A 25,484-nucleotide genomic window follows, 5' to 3' on the forward strand; every position below is an offset into this window, starting at 1 on the left:
TCATCATGTTTAGTAGTTTTTTATCCTCAATCTCGATGTTGAGTTCATTAGTTTAGGGAACTCCCAAGGAGGAAAAACTCTTTACCCCCATGGATCTGCAATTGCTATGGAACTTCAGGCTTGTAAAAAGCTTCTTGAAGCATTGAAAGGTCTAGTGCTGGCTTACCCAGCATTAGTCAACAGGTGTCAAAAATAGCACTTAAAGTCATTTGGATCTGATTTTTAAGACATCTCAGTATTCACACCATACTGCTTCTTGGCCTACTTTTATTTCCTTAATGTCTCTTTCCCCTATTCTCCTCTCTTTTTTGGGGGGAGTCTATCTTTAAGTATACTATTATAAGTATTTCAAGATGGTATGGCCAATGACGTAGTAGTAGATTCAAGTACTTTCAGCTTTTGGGATGGAGCAGCTTCTTATTGTTTCCTTAGGATGCAAAATAGGGTAATCAGAGATAGATGTAGAATCAAGGAGGCTCTATGGAGAAACAGCCTTCTAATTTATGTTCCCCAGGACACTAGGTTTTCACTTCTTGTTAAGTCCCTTCAAGAACTGGATGGGTAAAGGATTAGAAAACAAAAGAATCAATTCAGATTGTTCCTGAATTAACTTTTTTTTTTTCAATCTCTCTATTAATGTGACACAGGGGTAAAAGCAGCAGACTGGGAGTCTGGAGCTCCAGGTTTACATGCCAATTTTGGCTCTTCCTAATTTTATAACCACTTAACCCCCTGAGTTTCATTTTCCCTATTTGTAAAATGGGCTTACATCTACAAATTTGTGAGAAAAATATTGTAGAAGTCCTAAAATTTTAAGCAATTTGAGTTGTTAGCATTAGTAACAGCAGCAGTATGATTTGTCTTTTGAGCTTTCCAGAAACAGTGACATTTCCTGTTTTATTGGTTTGTTTTATAACTGATTTTGAATTTTATTCTATTAATTTGCAAGATAGCAATTAAATATATCCCGTGCTTCTATGAGTAGATCAAATGGAACAAGCTCTTGAGAAAAAAAATACCTAATAACTTTCTGATGTGCCAAATTGCAGATTTGCAGAGCAAAGCAAATAGAACACCAAACTAATTACTATCAAAAGCCACAGAACTCAGGTTATTGATTGTGTAAGTGTGTAATATTTTTTAAAGCCAGAACTATCTATGTTATGTAGCTAATTCCCAAAAGACATTTTAAACACATTGAAGTAGGTCATTAACTTCTCTATGTCTGTCCCTCCTTTCATTTCTGCACATTTTGACAATAATAATCATAACATTAGACACCATTCCATCTAATACTTATTGGGGATGCTGTAAGGGCCATTAAAGCTTGAGGAGAGGGAATTAAAGTGTGACCACATAAGAATATTTTGAACTCTAAAATTTGGGAAGAGATTACTCCCTCTCCTCATCTGTCACTGGGCAAGACATTCAATATCACTATCCCTTAGTTTTCCCTGCCCAACTTCAAGAGATCATAAAGTTTCCCAAAATTTTAGTAATCATCAGAGCAGAAGACCAAGAATCTGAAGGCTTGATTCTGTTTCACCTTTGCCACTAACTCATGATGATAATGGGCATATCATTTATTTTTGCTCCATAATCCCAATCTGTAAAATGGGGGTAACAATGTCAATGCTATGTAAGTCAGTGGGACATAATAAATATTAATGTGCATTGAAAAGTAAAGTTGAAAGATAAAGTCAGGTCATTATTATTATTATCAATTTTTTCCAAGAACTTTAAGAAATGTCTTCTTGACAAATTCTGAGTTTCTTCTCCACTGATATTGTTTTGAAAGGAGTGAAGATGTTTTCAAGTCCTTAGGTATTATATGATTTTTCTTAATCCTAAGAGACATAATTCAGGGACCCCTTAAGCTGTCTTTCAATGTTTGAAGGGCTGTCACATGGAAAAGGGTACTAGATTCATTCCCATAAAACAGAATCAGATCTAATGAATATAATTTGCATGGAAATAAATTTTGGCTTGATGCAGTAAGAACTTTTTTAATAAGTGATATCCATAATAAAGTAGAATGGGCTAGCCCAACAGACAGTAATCTGCCAGCCTCTAGAGCATGTCAGCAAAAGCTGGAAAATCTCATCAGGGAGATAGAAGACATCTTTTGGAGTACGAATTAAACCAACTGGTCCCTGCTATCCCTTCCAACTCTGAGATTCTGCGATGCCTTAAAGCAGGGGCCCTCAAACTACGGCCACGGGCCGGATTCAGCAGCTGAGGACATTTATCCCCCTCACCCAACGCTATGAAGTTTCTTTATTTAAAGGCCCACAAAACAAAGTTTTTGTTTTTACTATAGTCCAGCCCTCCAACAGTCTGAAGGACAGTGAACTGGCCCCCTATTTAAAAAGTTTGAGGACCCCTGCCTTAAAGGTTCTGCCAAGCACCAATCTAAGCACTTTTGCACACTCATATCCCCTTTCATAGCTATCAGGAGTCACTGTTGATGTATAGACAATAGATGACTGGATCTCATAAGGCTTATTAAAATCATATTCAGAAAGATTCTAGAAGAAGGATACAAATACAGAATAATATTACTGGGCTGTATATGTGTTTTTTAAAGGTAAAAGTAAAAAAAACATTTCAAAGAATCTTAGAATGAGAAATGGTTCATTATTGTTAGTGAAAATACCATTGTTTCCAATATAATAAGAAAAGCAAGAAATTTAAAATGGAGTATATTCATTGTTGATTCATTAAAGTGAGGATTTTAAAATATAAAAATACTTATGTTCAGCAAATGTTATTCATAAGAATTTAGTGAGTAGACTTCATTGTGTTGTGTTACTTCATCCCTAGAGCCTAGTGCCACATATAAAAGTTTTAATACATTTTATGCTACGGTGCTGAAGAAGTGAAAGCATATGCTAGGGTGCTTACCAGGTGCATGGATGATAGCTACTTTGGCTCAGGATTTTAAATTTAGTGTTACCACAATTACCACCATTTCTTTGAAGCCCAGATACAGTGGAGAAAGGTCCAAGGACTTGGGTTCCAGCTATCTTATTAAGCATGTGACTTTGGGAAGTTACTTCAACTTTTTATGCTTAAGTTTTCTCACTTAAGAGAGGGTTAAATCAGATGACTTATAAGGCCCAATTTAAATTTAAAGCTGTGTGCTAAGTGGGAGGGAAAACAAAGATGAATTAAAGAAATCAAAGACAGTGTTAAGGTGTCAGGATAGCACTGGGGACCCAAAAAATCCAATAAGAATTCCAAAATGGCACCAAAGGTAGAATCAAACTTTGATCAGAATTTAAAGTGCCAGGATGAAGAAGTCAGAGAAACACCATCTGCCAAATGTGATAGTGTCAATTTGAAGGTTAAAAAACCTAATTTTTTCCCTATTGGCGCCATAATTATTGGAGGACATTTATGGTAATAAAACTTTAAAATTTAAGAACTCAAAGTGATATTAGAGTTCTTCTAATCCTACTCCATCATTTTGTAGATAAGTAAAGAAAGCCTAGAGAAATGAAATCAGGCACCCATGGGCATACTAATAATTTGGAATTATCTGTGTTTTAAGGTTCACAAACTATTTTTCTTATAATGGCCTTGTGAGGGGAATTTCACAATTATTATTTTCTATTTTAAAGATGAGAAAGTTGAGATCAGAGAATAGATATGACTTAACCATGATTATATAACTCGTATATATCAAAGCAAAAGGTTTGAATGTAGGTCTCTTTGATTTTGAACTCTGACTCACCGTTCATTATTGCACAATGCTTTATTTTGTTGAATTATAAAGATAGTTTCCAGGGAAGAATTAACACATTTAATGACCTATCTAGCACAATTCTTGACACAGAAGTAAGAATTTGATTAATAATTGATTCATTGACTTTTCAGTGAATTAATTAGAAATCATCTGGTTTGACTGAGAGCCAAATAAAATTCAACATGAATTTTTTTTTGAGATTAAAAAGAAGTAAATTGCATTTGGGATTGCTGTTAAGATTTGAATGCAGATTTCTTGGGTTTTGAACCATGACTCAACACTGTTTATTACATACTGTTCTATTTTGTTGAATTATAAAGGTAATTTCCCAGGAAGAATTAAACACAGTTAATGGTGTATCTAGCACGATTCTCGGCACATAAATAGATATTTGATTAATAATTGATTCATTGACTTTTCAGTGAATTAATTAGAAATCATTTGGTTTGAACTGAGAGTAGAATAAAATTCAACATGAACCTTTTTTTTTTTTTTTTTTTTTTTGAGATTTAAAAGAAGTAAATTGCATTTGGGATTGCTATTTTCATATTATTCAGTACTCATAAGGTAGACATAGAAATCTACAGAGAATGAGAGCACACCTGGCCATCATAATAAATATTTACTATGTGCCTTTCATTTGCTGAATCTGTAAGAAAGCTAGTCTGCATGTAAGCTCTGTCTTCCAGGAATGGATGCTCCAGTGAAGTATCTCACATTAACCTTACTTTTTACCTTTATCCAAAAAGCAACCATAATTTTTTTAAATTAAGGCAAATAAATAGGCAACACATGACCAGAATTTAGAAAAACTTTTAAGTGCCAAAAAAATCATTTTTGTTCCAAATAATTTTATAATAGTGGTTCTCATTATTCTTTAGCATTGTTAAAGTTCAAACCAGAAAGCCTTAGCAAAAGCCAACAGGTTCTAATGAGTTGGAGGACCCAGCTGAAAAATATTTGACATTTTACCTGAGAAACCATAGGTCAAATTTAATCACGGGGAGGTCCCTTTTTCTGTGGTTGAAGAGGACAAGCAAATGACACCCCAATTATTAAAAGACATTGCAGAGGGATTAAAAATTGTTGAGGTTTCCTACCATTTGAACCCCAGAAGGTAAATATGAACTTGCCATTTGAGTTGGGATGACAAGAATGTCACTTTTATCAGGCGTTTTCTTTTACCATCAGGAGGTCTTTAAGTAGGTGCAACAGCAACTGCCTGTGGCTGGCGTAGCATAAGTGTGCACTTTCTGAAAATCAACCCTCATGCTGTGCAATCAACAGTGTTTTCAGAAAACCTTAATGCCAAAGTCATGTTGAGGTCAGCAGCAGCTTGCCTATGTTAGAAAATTGTACAGGATTTTCCTTTTGAATTTGACACTTCTTTGTGACCATATTAATGCCCTTTTACAAGACTAATCACTTGGGGACCAGCTAATACCCAAAAATATCATGTAATTTACCTTAGGGAAGTGATAGGCCTTTTGCCGTAACATTCACCTGTTTGTGAGGAACTAAGTTTTGCTTTTGGCTAAGATATAAGGGGTATCAGTTTGGGGAAATTTTTATTGTTAGTGTTTTGTTTTGAAGCCAATCAAAATTTGTTAAGAGTTCCCACTTTAAGGAGTGGTTGGCTATTTAAAAGTGACCAGAAAAAAACATGATTTTCTCCAGTAAAATCTATCATTAACAACTTATTTGTTTTTTCTCTCTCTCTCTCTCTCTCTGTCTTTTTTTCCCCCCAGAGTTCACTGTTTTCACTATCTCATCCCTCTGGCAAAGCAAGGGAATTATGCCATTGTCGCTAATGTGGAAAGTATGGATTATGACCCTCTGGTGGTTCGGCTTAATAAAGACATAAGTGCCATTGAAGAGGTCATGAGTGCCAGTCTCCAGCAGCACAAGTTCCAATATATCTTTGAAGGTCAGATCTTTGCCCATGTGGTTGGAAAGAGAAAGAATAGAACTTGTATATATTTCTATCCTCCTTCAATTTAAAGCTGTTTAGGAAAAGCATTTTTTCTTACATGTTTAGAGATGCAAATTGTGTGTGTGTGTGTGTGTGTGTGTGTGTGTGTGTGTGTGTGGCTAAGGTAGACCAAAGTATGGTTACCATCTGCTCCTGATTGATAAGGCGATTTAATCAAACATGGGGCAGATGGCAGTCCTGCTGCCTACATCCCGTGCTGCTCATAAGGTCTGGGTACAGGTGGGGAATGGGCCCTGACTTAATTCACACAAAATTGAAGGGAAATAGGGAGAGGGAATCCTGAAAGATTCCTCATCAATAGTATCATTGACTATTAAAAAACAGTCTTTTCCTCTGTGAATGCTATCTTCGTCTTATGAAAAGAGCACACACCTCTGATTAACAAGGTTCCTTCGGAACATTAAGGTGCATTCTCTTTAGTCCCATGTTGGTGAATGTGAAGCTTGCCATGTGCAGTGAGAGCTGTTGGCTTCTGCCTCAGAGTATAGCTAATTTCCATGAAAGTTATTCAAAAGAATGTGATCATACAAAAATTGGGGGAAGGAAGGAAGTAGCAGTGCATGGCAATCCTCCTGTTTTGAACTTTTTTCTAGCAAAATTTGACCTTAAAATGATTCTTGTTTTCCTTTTAACTTCCATCATAAATTATAGATTTGTTCCCAGGGGAAGAAATTGGTAGACTAAGTAGAAAACTTAATAATGAGAGACTGAATATATGTGACAAGCTTAATATGATGTCCAGTTCTATAGTAGATGGTCAGTCCTGGTAGAGAAAAGGTGTTAGGACTGCTGGGACTTGGAGTTCTCACCCAGAGTCCCATTTTTTCTTTGCCACACATTATTCAAGAATTTCCTCTCTGCTGTTGGCCACCATTCCATCCTCTCTTCTTTTGAAGAAATGTTTCCAAGTCCTGAATCCATATTCATTTCTCTCAGAATTTGCTTCCCCTTCCTCCTCGCCTGGAGAGTTTAACATGCCCATTCCTGCTCTACTGCAGTAGCCTGCTTGAGGAGATTCTCCATACTTTGAGATCCTCCAAGTTTGAGTTCATTCTAGGTAAAACAAACCAAGCTTGTGCTGTTCAGTAGTTCAAAAGACATGGCAAATTCCCCTAGAAGAGATGATATGAATACCATCAGTACATTGGTCTGCACTCATTTTAGATAGATTGTCTGCTGTCTAGAAGGCCAATTGCTAAATATTCTTATCTCTTGTATCTTTGGGAAGGGGAAAATACTCTCAAAAAATGACTTATCCACGTGAAACTTCATAGTATTCATATCAAATTCTTCTTTGACCACTGAATATAAGTAATATCCTGTTGGTCTGACCCCATGTATGAGACTCTATGTGTCAGAATAAGCCCCACTCAGATCTGCTGAGTCTCCCACCAAAAGGTACATGGACACTGTACCATCCACATGTCTCCAGACTGGCTTGTTCTCTTTCAGCCACTGTGTTCAACTTATCAGTTTACTGCTTCTAGTAATAAATAAATATACTCACTGCAATTACTACTAGTAATAAAAATGCCCACAGAAAGTCTCAATAATACAATAAGGATGAATATCAGTCGTCAAACTCTAGCATGTTCCTATATAGCCACTGATTGTGTTCCTCATTGACCATTATGTAAAAGACCCTGTTTCTTCTCTTTACATGTCTGCTTTCATCAGTTTTGATAGTATGAGGAAGAGGGAGCCCACCCCAAATATTGTATTTTATCCTGCCTAATTCTCTCCATGTATCAGCTTGTCAGCAACCTGAGCAACGGTAAAGAGACTCAAATTCAATTTGGCATCTCATAAGAATATTGTGTGTTCTCTAGGTGTTAGATATGGCGGTATCAGGGCTGAAATAGAAGCAGTATCCTATGCAACCTTCCTCCATTTGTAACTTCTTAGGTCATACAGTCAGTTTCCAAAGGGATGACAAAACCAGTCAGAAAGATGCTTTTTCTTTCATTTCAATTTAAGGAAGACTAAAAGATCATCGATCGAGGGCTAGAAGGGACCTCAGAGACCATCTAGTCATTTTACAATTGAAGAAACTGAGACCCAGGGATTTTTAATGTTTGTCTCAGGTTTGTCTCAAGATGGTAGTAACCATCTTCAGATGTATCCTTTATTGCTGTTAGGCTGAGGGACTGTCCTCGGTTACTGTCTCATTAACTACTCCTGCTTTGTTCCATCAGGTTTGGGCCATTTGATTTCTTGCATTTTGATCAATGGGGCTCAGTACTTCAGGCGTATCAGTGAATCTGGCATCAAGAAAATGTGTAGAAACATCTTTGTGCTTCAGCAAAACTTGACCAACATCACCATGTCACGAGAGGCAGACCTGGACTTTGCAAGGTACAGAGAAAGCTTGGGATCATGTATGAACGTATAGTACACATAGAGCCTGGGATCTCATGAGCAAGTACATGCACTTGTAAAGGGCCTGAGGTTCCAGAACACGTGTTTGTTTTCATCTCTTTCCATGGTACAACTGTGTCCCTTTGGAGAGTAACAGAAAAACAAGCATGTCTTATCCCTGGCAGACAAGCTCTTGTTGGACTGAACCCATGGCTTCAGTCTTGCAGGGACTCATGGGGAAACCTCCTTCACTGATGCAGATTAATACTCATTCTGCAATTTATGACCTTAGAGACTTATTTGGGGGCATTGAGAAGTTAACAATAACAATGATTAATGATTATTATTATAATAATAATAGCTAGTATTTATATAGTGTCTACTGTATACCAGATGCTGTACTGAGTGCTTTACACAGATTATCTTGTTTGGGCTTCACAATTACCTGGGGAATTAATTGCTGTTATTATTCCCATTTTATAGATAAAGAAACTGAGACAAAAAGATTAAGTGACTTGTTTAAGTTCTCAGTGCTAGTGAGTGTCTAAGGTAAGATCTGAACTCAAATCTTCCCGACTTAAGGTTCTATCTACTGTACCAGCTGGCTACCATGGATCACATAGTCATAATGAGTCAGAGGCAGCCTTTGTACACAGGTGTTCCTGACTCTTAATCCAGCACCGTATCTGAGCTGCCACATTGCCTCTCAATAGAGAAGTAAACACACTATCTCCCTACATACATGAAAAAGACAAAAATAGATGAATCTATGAACTCCATCACTAATAGCCAGTGTCTGATAAAAACTCCTGGTCAAGAAATCATCCCTTATTCCTAATCTTGATGTCTCCCATGTTGTGAAAAGGTGCTTTTATTTTTTACATCTTTTAATTTGACTTTTTGCTTCCTAGAAAAGTTCAGGAAAGATAGAAAATTGGGGTAACATTTAAAGAGATAAAGAAATGTCATGTCCTATGGAAAGTTATTAAAACATTTGGTTTTTGTTACATGACTCTGTTGAGTCTATTTCTCTTGCTCCCTATCCTCCTTTATCCTCATATATTTCTGTGTGTGTCATAAACTGAATTAGGTGGAAAGCCTCCCTTGCTCACATTAGGAAAACCAGGTGTGACTGAATGTTGCATTTATTTGGCCTGTCTTATGGGGAATGATCTCATTATTGAATTAGTCTATTCATAATAACATTGACAAGGGGAAGTTAAGAACATGGAGGCCTGAGGGACACTGAGAACCATTACTAATTCTCTGTGGAATATAATTCCTAAATTCAATCATCCCTTTTTAAATGATTTTTTTTCTTTAGCTGAAATGTTAAATAAATTAGCATGGTTTTTGGCAGACAGTGTGGGGCCTGAACATGTGCTAACAGCAACTGGCATCCGAGTTAATGAAATGCTGACTGAGCAGTATTTAGGTCCTGAGATTGGCATCGGTGAACTATCTAGTGGGGAAGCGTTGCTCCAGGCGATAACTGATGGCCATTGAGTTTTGCCTTTCCCAGACGTCTTGTGTCTTTCTTGTCTGGGACAGATCCTGCCCTTCTTAGCTGTGATTTCACTGGTTCATCTCCAAAAAGGTGCCAGACCAGTTCTGGATCTTAGCCTTTAGATCTTGCGTTAGCAAAGGGAGAGTCAGCCTTGGAATTATGGAAACTTGGGTCCAAGTTCAGTTCTCTTCAGGCACATCAACTGTGAACCCTGGGCAAAATCAGGAGCCTCTTAGTCCCCTCAGGCAACACTCCAAACTCTGTATTTTCAGGCCTTTTACATATGTGTACTGGTAGAAGGAATTTCACTATCCCTTCCATGGAGCAGAAATCTAATGCCATCTTTGCCCTTCTGAAGATTGTGTGACCCTTGGCAAGTTAGTCCCTTAGCCCCAGTGATCTATAAAAGAGAAATAATAACATCTGACTCAGAGTTATGAAAATTAAATAGATTGTATATTTAAAAGAGTGTTGATACATAAACAGTATATAGAGATGTGAGAGATGCTGAGGATTTTGAGCCAGTCAATCAAAGTGTATTTGATAGTAGATGGTGACAGATTTCACCTTTAGTATGGTGAAGTTGCTAACCAGGAATCTAAGAAAGACTTTACTAGCCTCTGGTAGTGAGCATATTCTAACTTGATTGAAGATCAGAAATTTCCTGCAGAATCTCAGCTTACCTACAATGTAACAAAGAGAAATCAGTGTGTGTATCTGTATGCAGTGCCCATTCACACACCTACACGTGTTCGGGTCTATATATGTATATGCACAAGGGGGTATGATACATATGTGTGCCCCTGGATGGGTTTGGTTCCCCACATCCTTTTTTTTTGCTTCCCTCTGGTTTCCTCCATCATGGACACATACCTCCTATATAGCCTTATGTTTTCCCTCTTTGCTGTTCCTGAGAGAGGTAGTTTCTGTGAAATGTATCCCATTAGTTCTACTGAATTTCAAACTATGTAAGATAAACTAACAGAAATAGCCAAGAATAGAATGTTAGGAGTGTGGCTCAGCATTCCTTAAACAGTGGCTAATCAAGCATGGACAGCATCTGTATTTCCACTGACTCTCTATAGGAATGTTATCTTCAAGCACAGTAATTAATCATTGGTTTGCCATGTGTCAGAAAACTTATTTAACAAGAAGTTGCAAAACTCTCATAGTTTCCCAATTTGTTGTTTAAACTCTATGACCTTGGCCTTTGAAAAGGGAAAACCTTTCCTATTAAATTGTGGGAGTAGGGGATGGGACCGGGAAGGGGACAAGATTTTGTGGAATCCCATTTATGCTGGGACTATCAAGATAATTTCTTTGATGATTAATATTCGACTGTGGATACCTTGAGAATTTTTACAGCATTTGTGACTGTAACAGATAGATATTACTCATTTTTCGTTGGTGTTTCATTCTTTACAAACCAATGGCATAATTTAAACTATGAACAGGGAGATAAACCTCAGGTGAACAAAGGATTCAAAGCACCTTGCAACATCACTGGGATAATAGTATGCCCTTCCCTGTCTTCTGTGGTAATGATCACTTAAGCCCTGACGTGGGTTTGACTTCTTTGACCCTGCTGTTAATTTCCACACTCAGAAGGATAGTTTGTCCTGGGAAATCACTGCAGATTAACTGGAAAGCCAAAGGGCGTCATCAGTCTGCTTTGTAATTCCTTCCATCAGACACTATCTTTGCCTGAGCTATGATGTGATTCTCTAAATGTAATTCACAGAAGTATTGACAGGACCCGCATGTTCAATGTTCTTGCATTATACTGAGAGATGTCCGTGTTGGACTTTAAGACTCTGTATATATCATATGGCAATGTTTAACAAAGGTATTGTGATTCTATGGGATTTTTAAATAAAGATGATGTTCAAGATAAGTGGTCTAAAATTTCCTCTCCATCCAACTGCCATGCATTTGCCTTATAACTGAATTCTGTCCCTAGGGTAGTTAAATTATCTCATTCTTATTTCTCCCAGTTTTCTGTCTTTACTGCTTTCTTCTCTCAAGTCATCTTTGCAGAGGCCACATGGTTTAATGGAAAGAGAAAAGATTTGAAGTCAAAAGACTTGGATTTATGTCTTGGCTCTACTTCTTACTATCTTTGTGACTTAGGGCCATTCACTTAAATCTCCAAGGGCCATAGTTTACTCATATATAAAATAAGAAAATGGAACAGATGATATCTAATAAAAGATACTGCATTCCCTTCTACCTATTGTTGAGCTATATGTCTTTTCTCTTCAATCTCACATTTATTAGGTTATTGCAAATAAAGATGTGGGCACTAGAAATTCAAATCAATCAAGGAGAACAGTACTAATTTTTGATAAAATTAGCTTCATAATTCAGAGAGGAAAATATTTTACTGATTTTTTTTTTCAGTAATGTTATTCCTTCCAAATACCCTCAATCCACTTAGAAACTTATCTTGTAGCAAAGAATTACCAGTTAAGCAAAAATAATGCCTGACTGGCTTTCAGTGTATGCCTCATTCTTTACCTATAGTCTAGGACCTCTGTATTGAGAAAAAAGGCACATATTTTATCCTAAATCTTCTGGAATCAAGACTGATTATTTCATTGATCTACATTCTAATGTCTTCTAGCATATTTTTCTCCTCCATATTTATTGAGGTATCCACATATACCTCAATATCTAGGTGTTTATGTCTATGTGCAACACATAGACATTACATATAGTTCTCTTGATTCTGATTACTTCATTTTGTTTCAGCTCACACAAAGATTCCCAAGTCTCTCTGGAAGGAAAATATTTCAAGGTGTTTTAATGATAGATTTCCATCTCTTCCATATATACCTTAAATGAAGTAGCACTTTATGGAGATGTAGCAATGGGATTCTGAATTTCACATCCTAATTAGAGTCTGAGTATGGGTAGGAGATAAATGTGCAGTTAGACTAAGGGAGTTCTCAAAGTATGGCTTGCAAAATGCTAGATTTGCAGTATCGCCTTCAAACTGAATTGGCTTTGTGGATCAGGCAGAAGCTATTGTGTACCTTACAGCACAAACCTTTAAAATATCCTTCTTTCTAAATAGTCACCTTTGTTTTCATACATATGCTCAGTGAATCTCTTGAATTTTTATTATTCTAGAAGTGGAATAAATCTTTGATTTTATTTCCTATTAATAAACAATCTCTATTCTTTTATCATTAAAGTCTGTTACAAGAAATATTCAATTGAATTGGATATCTGGGAAAATTCTAAGATATACTATTTAAGGGATGGTTAGTCAACACCTAGAAAAACAACTAATTTAATTTTTATAGGGTTATCAGACTGGTAAATCAAAAAGGATTCCCACAAAGGAATGTTGTAGATATAACTTACCTAGATTTTATCAAAGCATTTGATAATCTCTCATGCCACTCACACAGAAAAGCTAGAAAGCTTTTATTTTTTTTTTAATTTTTTTTTTTATTTAATAGCCTTTTATTTACAGGATATATGCATGGGTAACTTTACAGCATTAACAATTGCCAAACCTCTTGTTCCAATTTTTCACCTCTTACCCTCCCCACCCCCCTCCCCTAGATGGCAGGATGACCAGTAGATGTTAAATATATTAAAATATAAATTAGATACACAATAAGTATACATGGCCAAAACGTTATTTTGCTGTACAAAAAGAATCAGGCTCTGAAATATTGTACAATTAGCTTGTGAAGGAAATCAAAAATGCAGGTGTGCATAAATATAGGGATTGGGAATTCAATGTAATGGTTTTTAGTCATCTCCCAGAGTTCTTTTTCTGGGTGTAGCTGGTTCAGTTCATTACTGCTCCATTAGAAATGATTTGGTTGATCTCGTTGCTGAGGATGGCCTGGTCCATCAGAACTGGTCATCATATAGTATTGTTGTTGAAGTATATAATGATCTCCTGGTCCTGCTCATTTCACTCAGCATCAGTTTGTGTAAGTCTCTCCAGGCCTTTCTGAAATTATCCTGTTGGTCATTTCTTACAGAACAGTAATATTCCATAATATTCATATACCACAATTTATTCAGCCATTCTCCAACTGATGGACATCCATTCAGTTTCCAATTTTTAGCCACTACAAAAAGGGGTGCCACAAACATTTGTGCACATACAGGTCCCTTTCCCTTCTTTATAATCTCTTTGGGATATAATCCCAGTAGTAACACTGCTGGATCAAAGGGTATGCACAGTTTGATAACTTTTTGAGCATAGTGCTAGAAAGCTTTTAAATAGATGGTCATAAAGTTGGGTAGATTAAGACTTTTTAAAAATCACTGTTGTTTCTTATGACATCTTAGAAAGAGAATTCTAGTAGAACACCCAAGGGATCTCTGCTTGGCCTTGTGCTAGTGAATATTTTTATCATCCTGGAACAAAAGCATAACTGCGATATTTGTTAACTTAAAAACTACAAACTATCCTAGTGGATGACAGAGACAAGACAACAAACAGGCAAGAATATTGAGCTTAATCCAACAAGACAAAATCTAATAGGGACAAATGCAAGTCTTAAACTTAAGTTCAAAAGATAAATTATAAGAGTACAGAGAGGAGAAGGTATAACTATACAGCAGTTTTCCTGAAAAAATTATACGTGAACTACATATTCAACAAGTAAGCAATATGAAAGTTACCATATTAGCCACCTTACAATTTGTTAAGAGAAGCATAATTTCCAGTTTTAGGAAGGTGATAGTACTGATTTTATATATATATACACACACACACACTGATACATATATACATATACATATGTATACATAGCATAGCAGTATTCTATCCTGCCCAAACTAAATATTCCAGAGAAGTGTACTGTTATCTCTTTCACATTTCACATTACTATGATATGGAAAATCGATGTAAAATTTTTCAATCTTTCCTTCATATCAGAGAAAAAGTTTGAATTATTATATTAAAAGATAAAAATGTTTTTATTGTACAGTATTATACATATATTTGCACATTTCTGAGTTTCTAAACTTTTCCTATGTCATTTATTTGCCTTCACTTGTCATCTGCAACTTCTGAAACATTCCCATTTAATTTCTTAGGCCAACCAATGACATATCAAAATTGTAATGGGGAAGGAACAACTGTATTCAGTTAGTGGTGCCACATTTTAGAAAGGACATTACAAAGCTAGAGAACATCTGGAAGAAGGCAACCAGCCATGACAGCTCTTAAGATCATGCCTCATGAGGATGATATATAGAAACTAGAAATATTTAGCTTGAGGAAGGGAAGATTAGAGAATATATGATTCCATCCTCAAGTATTTGACAGATTGCCATGGGGAAGAGTGATGAGCCTCAATCTGCTTGGTTCAAGAAAGCAGAACTAGGAACAAGAGGATTAGAGAATTTAAAAAGAAGCAAATTTAGGAAACATCAGGTTAAACTTGCTAACAATTAAAACTATTCAGGAGAGAACAGGTTTCCCTTCACCTACGATGGCTACTCATCAAGTATGATTTAGAGGGAAGTTCTGGCTCATATACAGGTTAGACCAAATAGGCCCTGAAGCTTCTGTGACTCATATGTATCCTTGCCATCAGAACCTTGGGAGTGACAAAACAGAAGAATCCAATCCAGGACCCCAGGACAGCTAGAGAGAAAGCTACAACTGCCATGGCTCCTCAGGGGTGATGGTGAAAGGAGTGAGAAAAATGACTCATTGGTGAAGAGAGGTTCTCCTCAGAGCTCAGCGTTAAGAATATGAAAGGTTATATTTTGGGATAATAAAGCAACAGGTAGTTGAAAATCGGAGACTGAAATAATAAAAACTCATATTTATGTAGTTCCTTAAGGTTTACAAAGTACTTCCCTCCCAACATACTTTTAAAATAAGTAATAAACCCCTGAAACAGTGCCCCAATAGTGTTTTCATATTAAGTAGAAAACTTTAAAAGAAGCGATAAATCTTTTGAATCTTTTTCCCTTTACTAAATTTCTATTAAGTGGTGTTCTCAAAGCCATACAAATAGCTCTCACTTGTTCAGCTGCCCATGCTGGTCTTGCAGAAAGCATCCATGCTGCACCAAGAGAGCAATCATTTTCTCACCCAAAGAGTTGTGTAGGTTTTATTTATTGCATCACTTCTCCTGTTCTTCACCCTGCCATCACACACACCCTAACCCCACCCCCACCTCATTGCTCTCTGTGCCTGACTGGTGAACCAAGAATTCTGATCAAACAACTTGTGAAGTTCTTTCATGTGATCTAAAAGAGACATTCTTTTTTCTCAGGAAAAATATTTTCTAAGAATCTGGATATCCAGGTATATCATAAGCACCCAAATAGTATCAATAAGATTATGTCCATATATTTATGTAGAACCTTTGTTTTTTCTTTCTCATTTTATTCTTTCTTAATTACATGTAAGAAATAGTATGAACATTCATTTTAAAAAAAATTGAATTTCGAAATCTTTCCCTCTCTCCTCCCCCCCCCCCCCCCCCCCACTTCCTGAGAAGGCAACAATTTTTATTTTCTTCTCCTTAAACCTCCCATATGCCTTCTCAAAGGTTACAGCCAGTTGCAAAGGCAAATGGAAATCCAGGTTTCCAGACATAAAGCAAGCTTTTATCTTGGGCCATACAACCTCCCCTAGGTGCAGACAAAGCCAAGAATGGTGAATTTCTCCCAGAAGGAGCCTTCAGGAAGATCTATTTCCTATATCCTTTTGGTCCTAAGATTATTGCTTTCATTTTCTGCAAGAAAGATTCCAGTTTTCCTACTTGAATTGACCAGTGTGTGATGTGATTGAGAAGGATTAGCAATAACATGCTGCCATCTACTGGAATCCTTTCACAGAATTCTAGATTGATGAATCCAAGATGCTTTCTCAGGTTTACAGTCAAGAGCAAATAGACTTTGTGCCTGAATTAAGCTTCGGGGGATTGTGTTTTTTGTTTTTTGTTTTGTTTTGGTTTGGTTTTTTTTTGGGGGGGGGGGTTTAAGGGGGAAGGAGGAAGAAATGCTTTCCAGGGAAAAGTTTTTTAAAAAATAATTTCAGTGTTTTAAAAAATAAACAACAGAGCCTTACATAGGCATTTGTGCATTTGCTGCCAGAATGCTATCCTGTCACCCAATCAACCAATTAATCAGTATTTATTAAGCACTTGCTATGATCCAAGCACTGTATTAAGCACTAGGGATACAGAAGGAGGCAAAAAGCAGCCTCAGCCCTTAAGGAGCTGGAAGTAACCTCCCCTATTATAATTCTCCTGGGTAATCTTGCACAACAGGGCCAAACATACCTTTCTCCTGATCTCTGTCAGCACCATGATATTCTGAGACTTTTGATCCATGACTGTTATCTATGTGGGTTTGCAAGTGTTTTGCTTTTTTTGTTTTGCTTTTTCTTTTAATTATTTCAGAGATTAGGATCACCTTAAAAATGAATATTGCTTCTACTTCCCAATGATGCCACTAGAAAATATGTGTTCTCTACATATTTGGTGTCTGGCTTATCGTATAGACTGGATAGATATTTTTTCTTCATCCATATATTGTGCAGCATCTTTTGTAATTAATCAATCATATATCTTACCAGATGAGAAAGAATTATATCTCTTAGAATTTATAAGATTCTTCCTTAGTGGTCATTTAACCCAGCTGTCTTTTAGATAGATAAACCAAAGCTAAGTTCATTCCCTTTCACTCTAAACCTCCCCCTGCCTCTTAACTTCCCATTATTCTTTAAGTCACTCAAGTCCCTTCTGACTCCTTCTAACTCCTTGTTGTGCCATATCCAGTAAGTCACAAGATGTTGTCAATTCTTCATGCACATATCTTGCATTCAGCTCCTTCTCCAATCACCCTGCGTCAGGCCTTCATCATCTCTTATGTGTACTTTGGCGGTTCCCTTGTCATATCTTCGTGCCTCATTCTTTACTCTCTCTCCAAAACTTAATACTTCTTTTGGCCACTCACACTTCTTCCCTTCTGTGCTTCTACCCCTTTCCATTGCTTTTGTTGGCTATTTTTCTTCCTCTGGTCTTTGGACTTCTGGACTTCTTTCTCAACACTGACTCCCTTAATGATCTTTTTTGTTGGTGATTTCTGTTGTCACCTCTAGATATCTCTAACAAAATTAGTTAGTTGTAGGGTAGATGACTACATCTTTCTGTCTCAGAATCATTCTCCTTCTCTTTTCAAATTGCTAGTTTAAGTTCTCCTCATGTTACACCTACTTATTTCGCTGCTGTCAGGGTTTCTTCACTTCATACATCCCGGAGCCTGTTACAAACATCACAGTTCTTCCTTACTCAGTTCCCTTCACTAGCCCAGTATCTATATGATACCCCCTAATTGTGGGTGTTCCCCAAAATTCTTTCTGGGGCCCTCTTTTCCCTCTATTCTTACCTCTTCCAAATTTACCATCCTTCTCAGTTAAGAAAAATAATCTGCAATTTTTCTTAACTCCTTACTCTCCCTTACCTCAAAGAGGCAATTAGTTGCCAATGTTGGCATTACCATTACTTGATAATACATACCCCCTTTTCAAGGAGGGACCCATCTGCTCCTTTTTCCCCCATATGTGATATATTCATTCTTTCTTACCATGGTTTGGTTTATGCTTGATTCTCTGTCTGCAAGGCTTCCCCTTTGCCCACATATACTCTTATATCTTCCTGGGCCTAGATTTCTACATTGACAACATCACTCACATCCAACCCCTTCTCTCTGCTTACATAGTTCTCATCTTAATTTAGGGCCTCATTACCTCTCATCAAGTTATTGCAATAGTCACTTCTCTGGTCACCCTGTCCCTTTCTCTCCCCAGTTTTCTAGTACAGCCAACATACTTCTATAAAAAATAATTTTTTAAGCCCAATTCTGACCTTGTCACTCCCTATTGTATTAATTCCAGTGGCTTCTTATTGTCTTTAATATGAAATATAAATTCCTCTCTTTAGCTTTTAAAGCCCTATGCCATCTGACCCCAATCTACCTTTTCCAGATCAATGGACATTACTTCACCTTGTCTGTGCTCTCATCCAACCCAACAGGCCTTCCCTCAAGAGCTACTATAGCTCTCAGCTCTTTGTCTTAACACCTACCATTTTATATCTCTGGAATTCACCTATCCTTACTTTTATCTCATAAGGTCTCTCTCTCTCCTTTCAAGATGCATGTTGAAATGCACCATCTTCTGCATAATGCCTTTCTAGGTTCCCAGGACTATATTTAACTGTTTTGTCTTTACACACTTTATATTTATGCTAAATAGATTTCATTCAAATGTGTTATCTCATCTTCCCTTTTAGAACAAAACTTCTTGAGAGCAGTATTGTTTCACTCTTAGTACTTGTAGCTCCAGCTCTTAGCACAGTGCCTGATGCAGAAAGTGCCTTTAGTATGTATTTATTGATTGATTACTGAACAAAGGACATTGACTGAGTCTCCATTGCCTCCCCTATGAAGTCTAAATGCCTTTGCTTGACTTTTCAAATATTCACACTGCCTAATCTGTCCCTATTAACTTTGTTTTTCCATTACTTGACAACGTACAGCCCTCTCTTTTTCCCCATATATGATATAGTCATTCCTGCTTCTATGTCTTGGTTCACACTAGGTTCTCTGCCTGGAATGCCCTCCCCCTTCCTCTTTGCCTATATATCCCTACAACTTCCTAGGTGTAGATTTAATCCTCACTTATACTGTGAAGCCATTTCTGACTCCCTAGTACATACTGTCGTCTCTCTTTTCTTTTTTTCTTTTACATTTCTTGAGGAAATTTACTTGAAATTCTTTAAGTAAATTTGCTGTTCTCCTAAAGTATCTCTTGTATCTATCTTTTTTTATATTATTTCCAATGCTACTATACTTGTTCAGACCATCATTATTTCTCACCTGGACTATTACAATTACTCCCTGCTTTCCTTCTCAGCTCCTTTAATCTCTTCTAATCCATCCTATGAACTGCTTCCAGATCAAACATCCTTAAGCACAGCTTTGATCAGGTACATTTTCTCCCTCCCCACCCCAAGTCAAACCACACTTCTTGTTATCTACAGGATAATATACAGAATCCTTGACCTGTCATTTAAATCCCTCCACAGTTGGCCCCAGCCTACTTAATGACCCAATCCCTCACTGTAATTCTACTTGTGCCCTGAGGTCCACCCAGACTGGGTACATGTTGTTCCTAAACACATCCAATTCTCCCACTCCCCTTTTCTAAATTTTTTTTTTTTTACTTTTATAAGTTATGTCATAGCATTAATAAACTATTGTATACCACATTGGTTTTTTTTTTTTTTTAATTTCTAATCACAGACTTTGATCTTTTTTTGCTCCTTAATTTTTATGTGCATATGCTTACATCTGTTGATAATATGTGCCTCAATGCTAGGTACATAGAAAGTGCTAAGTCATTTGATAGATTGATTTTATAAACCCCATATTGTAATCTTTTCATTTTCATGCCATCATGTCTGAATTACACAAATATGGCTAGCATCTTTGGCCAATCTTAAATTGATAGAGAACAGGATAATTTTTTCTTTCCTGATCCCTCAGAGTTTTTCTCCAAGGACAAGATAGCTTCTGGAAGACAAGTGCCTTCTGCAGGAATTAGTCCAGGTCCTTAGAAAGAACTCACTGTTCTGTTCATGCTTGCAAAGTCAGAACTATATAGGATTCAGTGGTATACATTAGGCTCCTATTCTGTTTAGCTTCTTTAATTAAAATGTGGTTTTATTTTTCAATTAGGAACTAGGATCTAAAATACTTACATTTTATTTCTTTTCTTTTCTTTTCTTTTTTGTGTCTATCTAGTTTGTTTCCCCAGCTCCTACTTTGGTTTCTATTGAGCTCTGATCTCTATGTTGCTTAATTAACAGTTTTGCATCATTAACCAAAAGTCCCAACCATTAAGGATTTCTTAAACTGCCTGTACCCTAGATTGCTTCCTTGGGATGAGAGCCTGAGAGTCCTTTTTTCTTCTAAGAGCAGGAGCAGTAGATCCCAGGATCACGGCCTAGGAAGTACAGTGAGCTAGAAATGACAAGTCATTTCCACCATATGGTGTCTGTGGCAGGCGCGTTCATTAATCTTAAATCTTTGTGCTTGTAAAAGAATCAACAGATCAACCTTGAGTTCTCTGTAATCAGACCTTTACTCCTATAGCCTGCTTCTTTCTGTCCTAGGTCCCTCTTGCTCCTCTTTCTCCTACTCACATAAGAACAGAAATTCTTGTGCTTTTCCACAATGAGTTAATTCATCTTCATAAAAGTTCTTCAGGGTATACCAGTATTATTGCTTTTAGTTTAAAGAAACAGCCAAGCTGGAATGGTTTGAATCTCATACTTCTTTACTCTTTATTTTGCAAAGTCTAAGGACCAGAGTGTATATGGTAGAGATACCCAATGACTAGGCTCTACCACTGTCTGTGTAATGTCAGATTTCATCAGAGTGATAGATCAGAGTTAGATTGAAGGTAGTGATTGAGACAGTTCAAACTTAGCTCCCAAGAACCATTTATCGTTTACACCTTGGAAATCGGCAGTGCTACAACTCCAAGCTTGATTTATTGTGTTGTTGATTGTCAAGAGTGATGAAGAAAAAGCTAATGATGCAGATTGAACTTACAAGTGTGCCAGAGCTACATTTTTCTTTCAGAAAGCTGAATGTTAAACATTTATAAGCATACCATTGGCTAGAATCAATCAATTGTTGTATCCATCAAAAAGCATTTCTTTTGTATATCTTGTGTTTTGCGCACTGTTCTGGAAAAGATTTTAAGGAGCACTGTGAGGCGTGGGAAAGGACAATGATTTTGAACCGAGAAGATCTGAGCGTGAATTCTGATTTTGCTACTTATTACTTGAGAAATCACACCACTTAGCGAATAGGACCAAGAGAACATTGTACACAGCGACAAGATTATATGAGAGATGGCCCTCTTCATCACAAGACCATTGGAACTGGTCTGAATCACCTTGCTATCTAACCACATTTCAGATACAATAATTGTCCAAACTTTAGAATATACAAGAATGCAGAAATATAGTAATAAAATACACAATACCATGTATTCAAACATTTATGTGATGATCAACTCTGACGGATGTGGCTCTTTCGACAGCGAGGTGATTCAGCAGACTTGTTATGGAGAGAGCCATCTGCACTCAGAGTGGACTATGGAGACTGAGTGAAACACAACCTAGTGTTTTCACTTTTTGTTGTCTGCTTGCATTTTGTTTCTTTCTCATTTTTTCCTTGTGCAGCACGACAATTGCAGAAATGTGTATAGAAGAATTGCACATGTTTAACATATATTGAATTACTTGCCACCTAGGGGAGGGGCTGGGGGAAGGAAGGGAGAAAAAATTTGGAACACAGGGTTTTTTGCAAGGATGAATGTTGAAAACTATGCATATGTTTTGAAAATAAAAAGCTTTAATAATAAAAAAAGAAATCACATCACTTTTCACATGTCCTTGTATGCAAAGGGGAGATAAAAACCCTATATCTCACAGGATTGGTGCGAGGGTACTTTGCAAACTGACAAGCTCTAGCCCAAATCTAAGCTGGCTAGAAAAAGAGGCTGAGCTCTAAAGTCCCTCTGAACGCTCACATCCCAGGACGCCAGGAGAATAATCCTCACTTGACTAGGCTTTGCTCCCGAAGTAGTCAGCGTCGCTAAAGAGGAGTACTCGGGATTCTAGGGACTCAAGGCCAGGGAGAGAAGGCAGGCAGCTGTCGGCCAGCGGCTCCAGAAAGGAGCCCCCCGGGGGCTCCGGCCCCTGCTTGTGCTCGCGGGGACCGGGCAGCGGCCGCCCACACCTGGCCGTGAGCCGCGGTGAACGAGAGCGGGGGAGAATTAAGCAGCGGCCCCCCCTCCCCAGTGGAAATGTCACGGCTGCCGCCTTCTCCGTTTGTTTCCTGTGTCGGGCTGCCGACTCCCGATTGATGGAGAGGCTTTATTCCGAGCAGCCATTTCGGGTTTCGCTGGAGGCAACCTTAATCTGTGGGTTTTAACCTTTAAAGATGCAGGCTTTGGGTAGCGGCAGTAATGATTTTCTCTGCCTGGCCCCTCCATATTTGGACTCCTCCCGAGGAATGTAGGGCTTCCATTTTCCCAAACCGGGGATGGAGGAGAACAAGGAAAAGCATGAGTGGGGGAGGGAGGGAGGGATGCGGGGGCTGATTGACTTTTCTCTGCATATGCTCCGGAGGGGAGGTGCGAGGGAAGGGGAAATCAATGAGCTGAACTTTCCAGCAGGCATTAAAACTGCTTCTCCTTTAGGCAATACACTTCACAAAGTTGCTGATTACACATTTTGGGGTGTCAGGAGGCAGAGGGGGAAGGGAGAGGTGGAGGAACCTTAGTGATTAGAGAGCATTTTTATCCAAAGCATTAAAGGCTTGCTGATATATTTGAACAGAAATTAATTACAAGCCATTTTCCCATTTCTCCCTTAGGTGACAGTCTTCTGCTGATGTGTGCTGTGGAGAAAATAATAATAGGTTTCAAATGTTTATGAAAAATAAGAAGTAATTACTTTTGGTGTAAATCAGTCATTCCAAGCCCCAGCCCCTCTCGTGTCCTCTAAGTGTGTCTGTCTATCCTTCTTTGTTAACATTAATTAAACCCCCTAAAAGGAATGTTATTTTGCTGTTGCAAGAGTTTTACTTCTCAGCATCTTGGTTCACGGTTCTTCCTGGGATGTGGCCACAGAAATGATAACTACCTGAAACGGATAACTGACTACTCGAAACAAGGAAAACATGCCTGCCAGGGAAATAGGTCGTTTAGTTCCGATCTGTCGCCGTTCCCTATCAGCAGCTTGCCAAAGTGTTGTAAATCGTTACAATTTGTTGTTGCTGTGGAAAGGAATCCCCTTTAAGTCATGGCAGCCGCCTCTTTTCCTCCTCTCTCTACCTTTCTCCAGTGACCTATGGAAAAAAGGATCTAGTCACTTTCCTTCTTGAAGCAAGACTCAGATTGTTTTGTACTGGTTCTGATATAAAAGCACCTAGCCTTGCCATGGATTCTAACGAATGGGAGCCTTCCTTTGTCCTCTCCTCCAATTAGAATGGAAGCTACCTGAAAATAATGCAGATTTGATTTTCTACTTGTGTCCCCAGTATTTTGCTCCTAGCACTCAAGGAATACTTTCCTATCTATTCCATTCCTCTGTGTGGCCAATTGAACCTCCATTGTTCCAATCTGAGGCCTTCAGGTCAGATTGGAGAAGTAAGAGCTCTAGAGGGTAGACTTTCCTTATAAAAACAAGGAGTCAATGGGAAAAAACAAGGGTAGCATTTAGAGAATTGGAGGGAGAAGGGCAAGAAGAGGAGTAATATCGATATGCTTTGCAAGGTCAAGAGCTAGAAAATGGGTCAGTGGAAGGAGAATAAGTATTAGCAATCCAGTTCAATTTAGTAAATATTTATTGAGAGTTTAGTATTTACAAATTGCAAAGGGAAATTCAAAACAAAGTAAATTTCAGTGAGAAAAAGGCGTAGATTTAATCTTCTAATTTCAGTAGACTTGACTTTTATTTGAACTCTTTATTTGATAACATTTAACAATAATCATAATCACTCTCATTTAAACGGCACCTAGTATTTTCTAGGTTCAGTGTTAAGTATTTCATAATTATTATCTCATTTGATCCTAACAATAGGCCTTGGTAGGTAGGGGCTGTTGTTATACCTATTTTGAAGATGGCCACTGAGGCAGACAGAAGTTACAGTCTTGCCCAAGCTCACAAAACTAATCAGTGTCTGGGGCAGGATTTGAACCCAGGCCCAGTGCTCTATTCACTGCTTCACCTGGCTGCCCACTAATTATTTCTGAACTTTATAAGTGGAAGGGAAAAGTTTGAGCAGGCCTGATTCCCAAGGAAAGAAATTGGTCCACAGAGGAGTTTGGTTCTTCGCTCATTTTAGTCGTGTTCAGCTCTCTGTGACCTCATTTGGGTTTTTTGGCAGAGATACTGAAGAGGTCTGCCCTTTCCTTCTCCAGCTCACTTTTACAGGTGAGGAAGCCGAAGCAGACAGGGTGAAGAGACACAACTGATAAGTGTCTGAGGCTCGTTTGAACTCGGGGAGATGAGTCTTCCCCATTCCAGGCCCCGTGCTCTGTGCAGGTGGCGCCACCTAGCCGCCTTCACTGACAAGAATAAAAACTAACAATTACATCTTAGGTAAGATCATCTTTATAGCTGGGGAGATAAGATTATGGTATTAAAAGTCTAATAACAACCCAGCTCTACAGCTGCAATTACATGCCTTGGGCAGTAAGTGCTGTGAGGCCTTTGAGTTCTTCAGGGAAGAGATCATTGTGCTAGAACAGTTAGAAAGCACATCATGGAGGAATCGTCAAGCAGCTGGAGCTTGGCCTTGAAAAATGGCCAAAGACTGGATAAAAGAGAGGAGAAGGGATTACTCTCCAGCCGGAGAGAAAAGAGCTACAAATAAGCCTTATGGTGTTCTGGAGGTCATTGACATATCTAAAGAGATTGGATTTTATCTTTCAGGCAATAAAAATGGACTTCATTTACACGTGGTTAGAGCTCAAGCATTTTCATATATCTTAGTTATTTTGCAGGAACCTCACAACAACTCTGTGGCATAGAAAGAGCAGGCCATATTTATCATTTTACAGATGAGAAAGTAAGGCTTATGTGATCAAGCAATTTGCCCCAAAGTTCTACAACTAAGAAGTGTTGGAAGCACGACTCCAAAAGGCATTGAAAAGTATTCCTGAGAAACAACTTGGCTTCATGAGAGTCAGCCTCAGAGTGAGGAATATCTAAAATCAAATCCCAAACCTGACACATGCAGCCTTTATGACCCTCGGTCATTCTCTACGACTCTTAAGTTACAGAAGAGCTGTTGAC

General features: G+C 37.9%; 1 protein-coding gene across 1 annotated transcript in view; it reads left to right on the forward strand.

The window, feature by feature from the left end:
* Positions 1-25,484, forward strand: part of EXOC4 (exocyst complex component 4) — a 913,849-nt gene that overhangs the window by 839,069 nt on the left and 49,296 nt on the right. The window contains exons 16-17 of the mRNA XM_031941130.1: positions 5,497-5,675; positions 7,937-8,096. Coding sequence (XP_031796990.1) covers positions 5,497-5,675; positions 7,937-8,096 — 339 coding nt within the window. The remainder of the gene's footprint in view (positions 1-5,496; positions 5,676-7,936; positions 8,097-25,484) is intronic.

This window comes from Sarcophilus harrisii, chromosome 5 (genome assembly GCF_902635505.1).
Source record: "Sarcophilus harrisii chromosome 5, mSarHar1.11, whole genome shotgun sequence".
NCBI classification, from domain to species: Eukaryota; Metazoa; Chordata; class Mammalia; order Dasyuromorphia; family Dasyuridae; genus Sarcophilus; species Sarcophilus harrisii.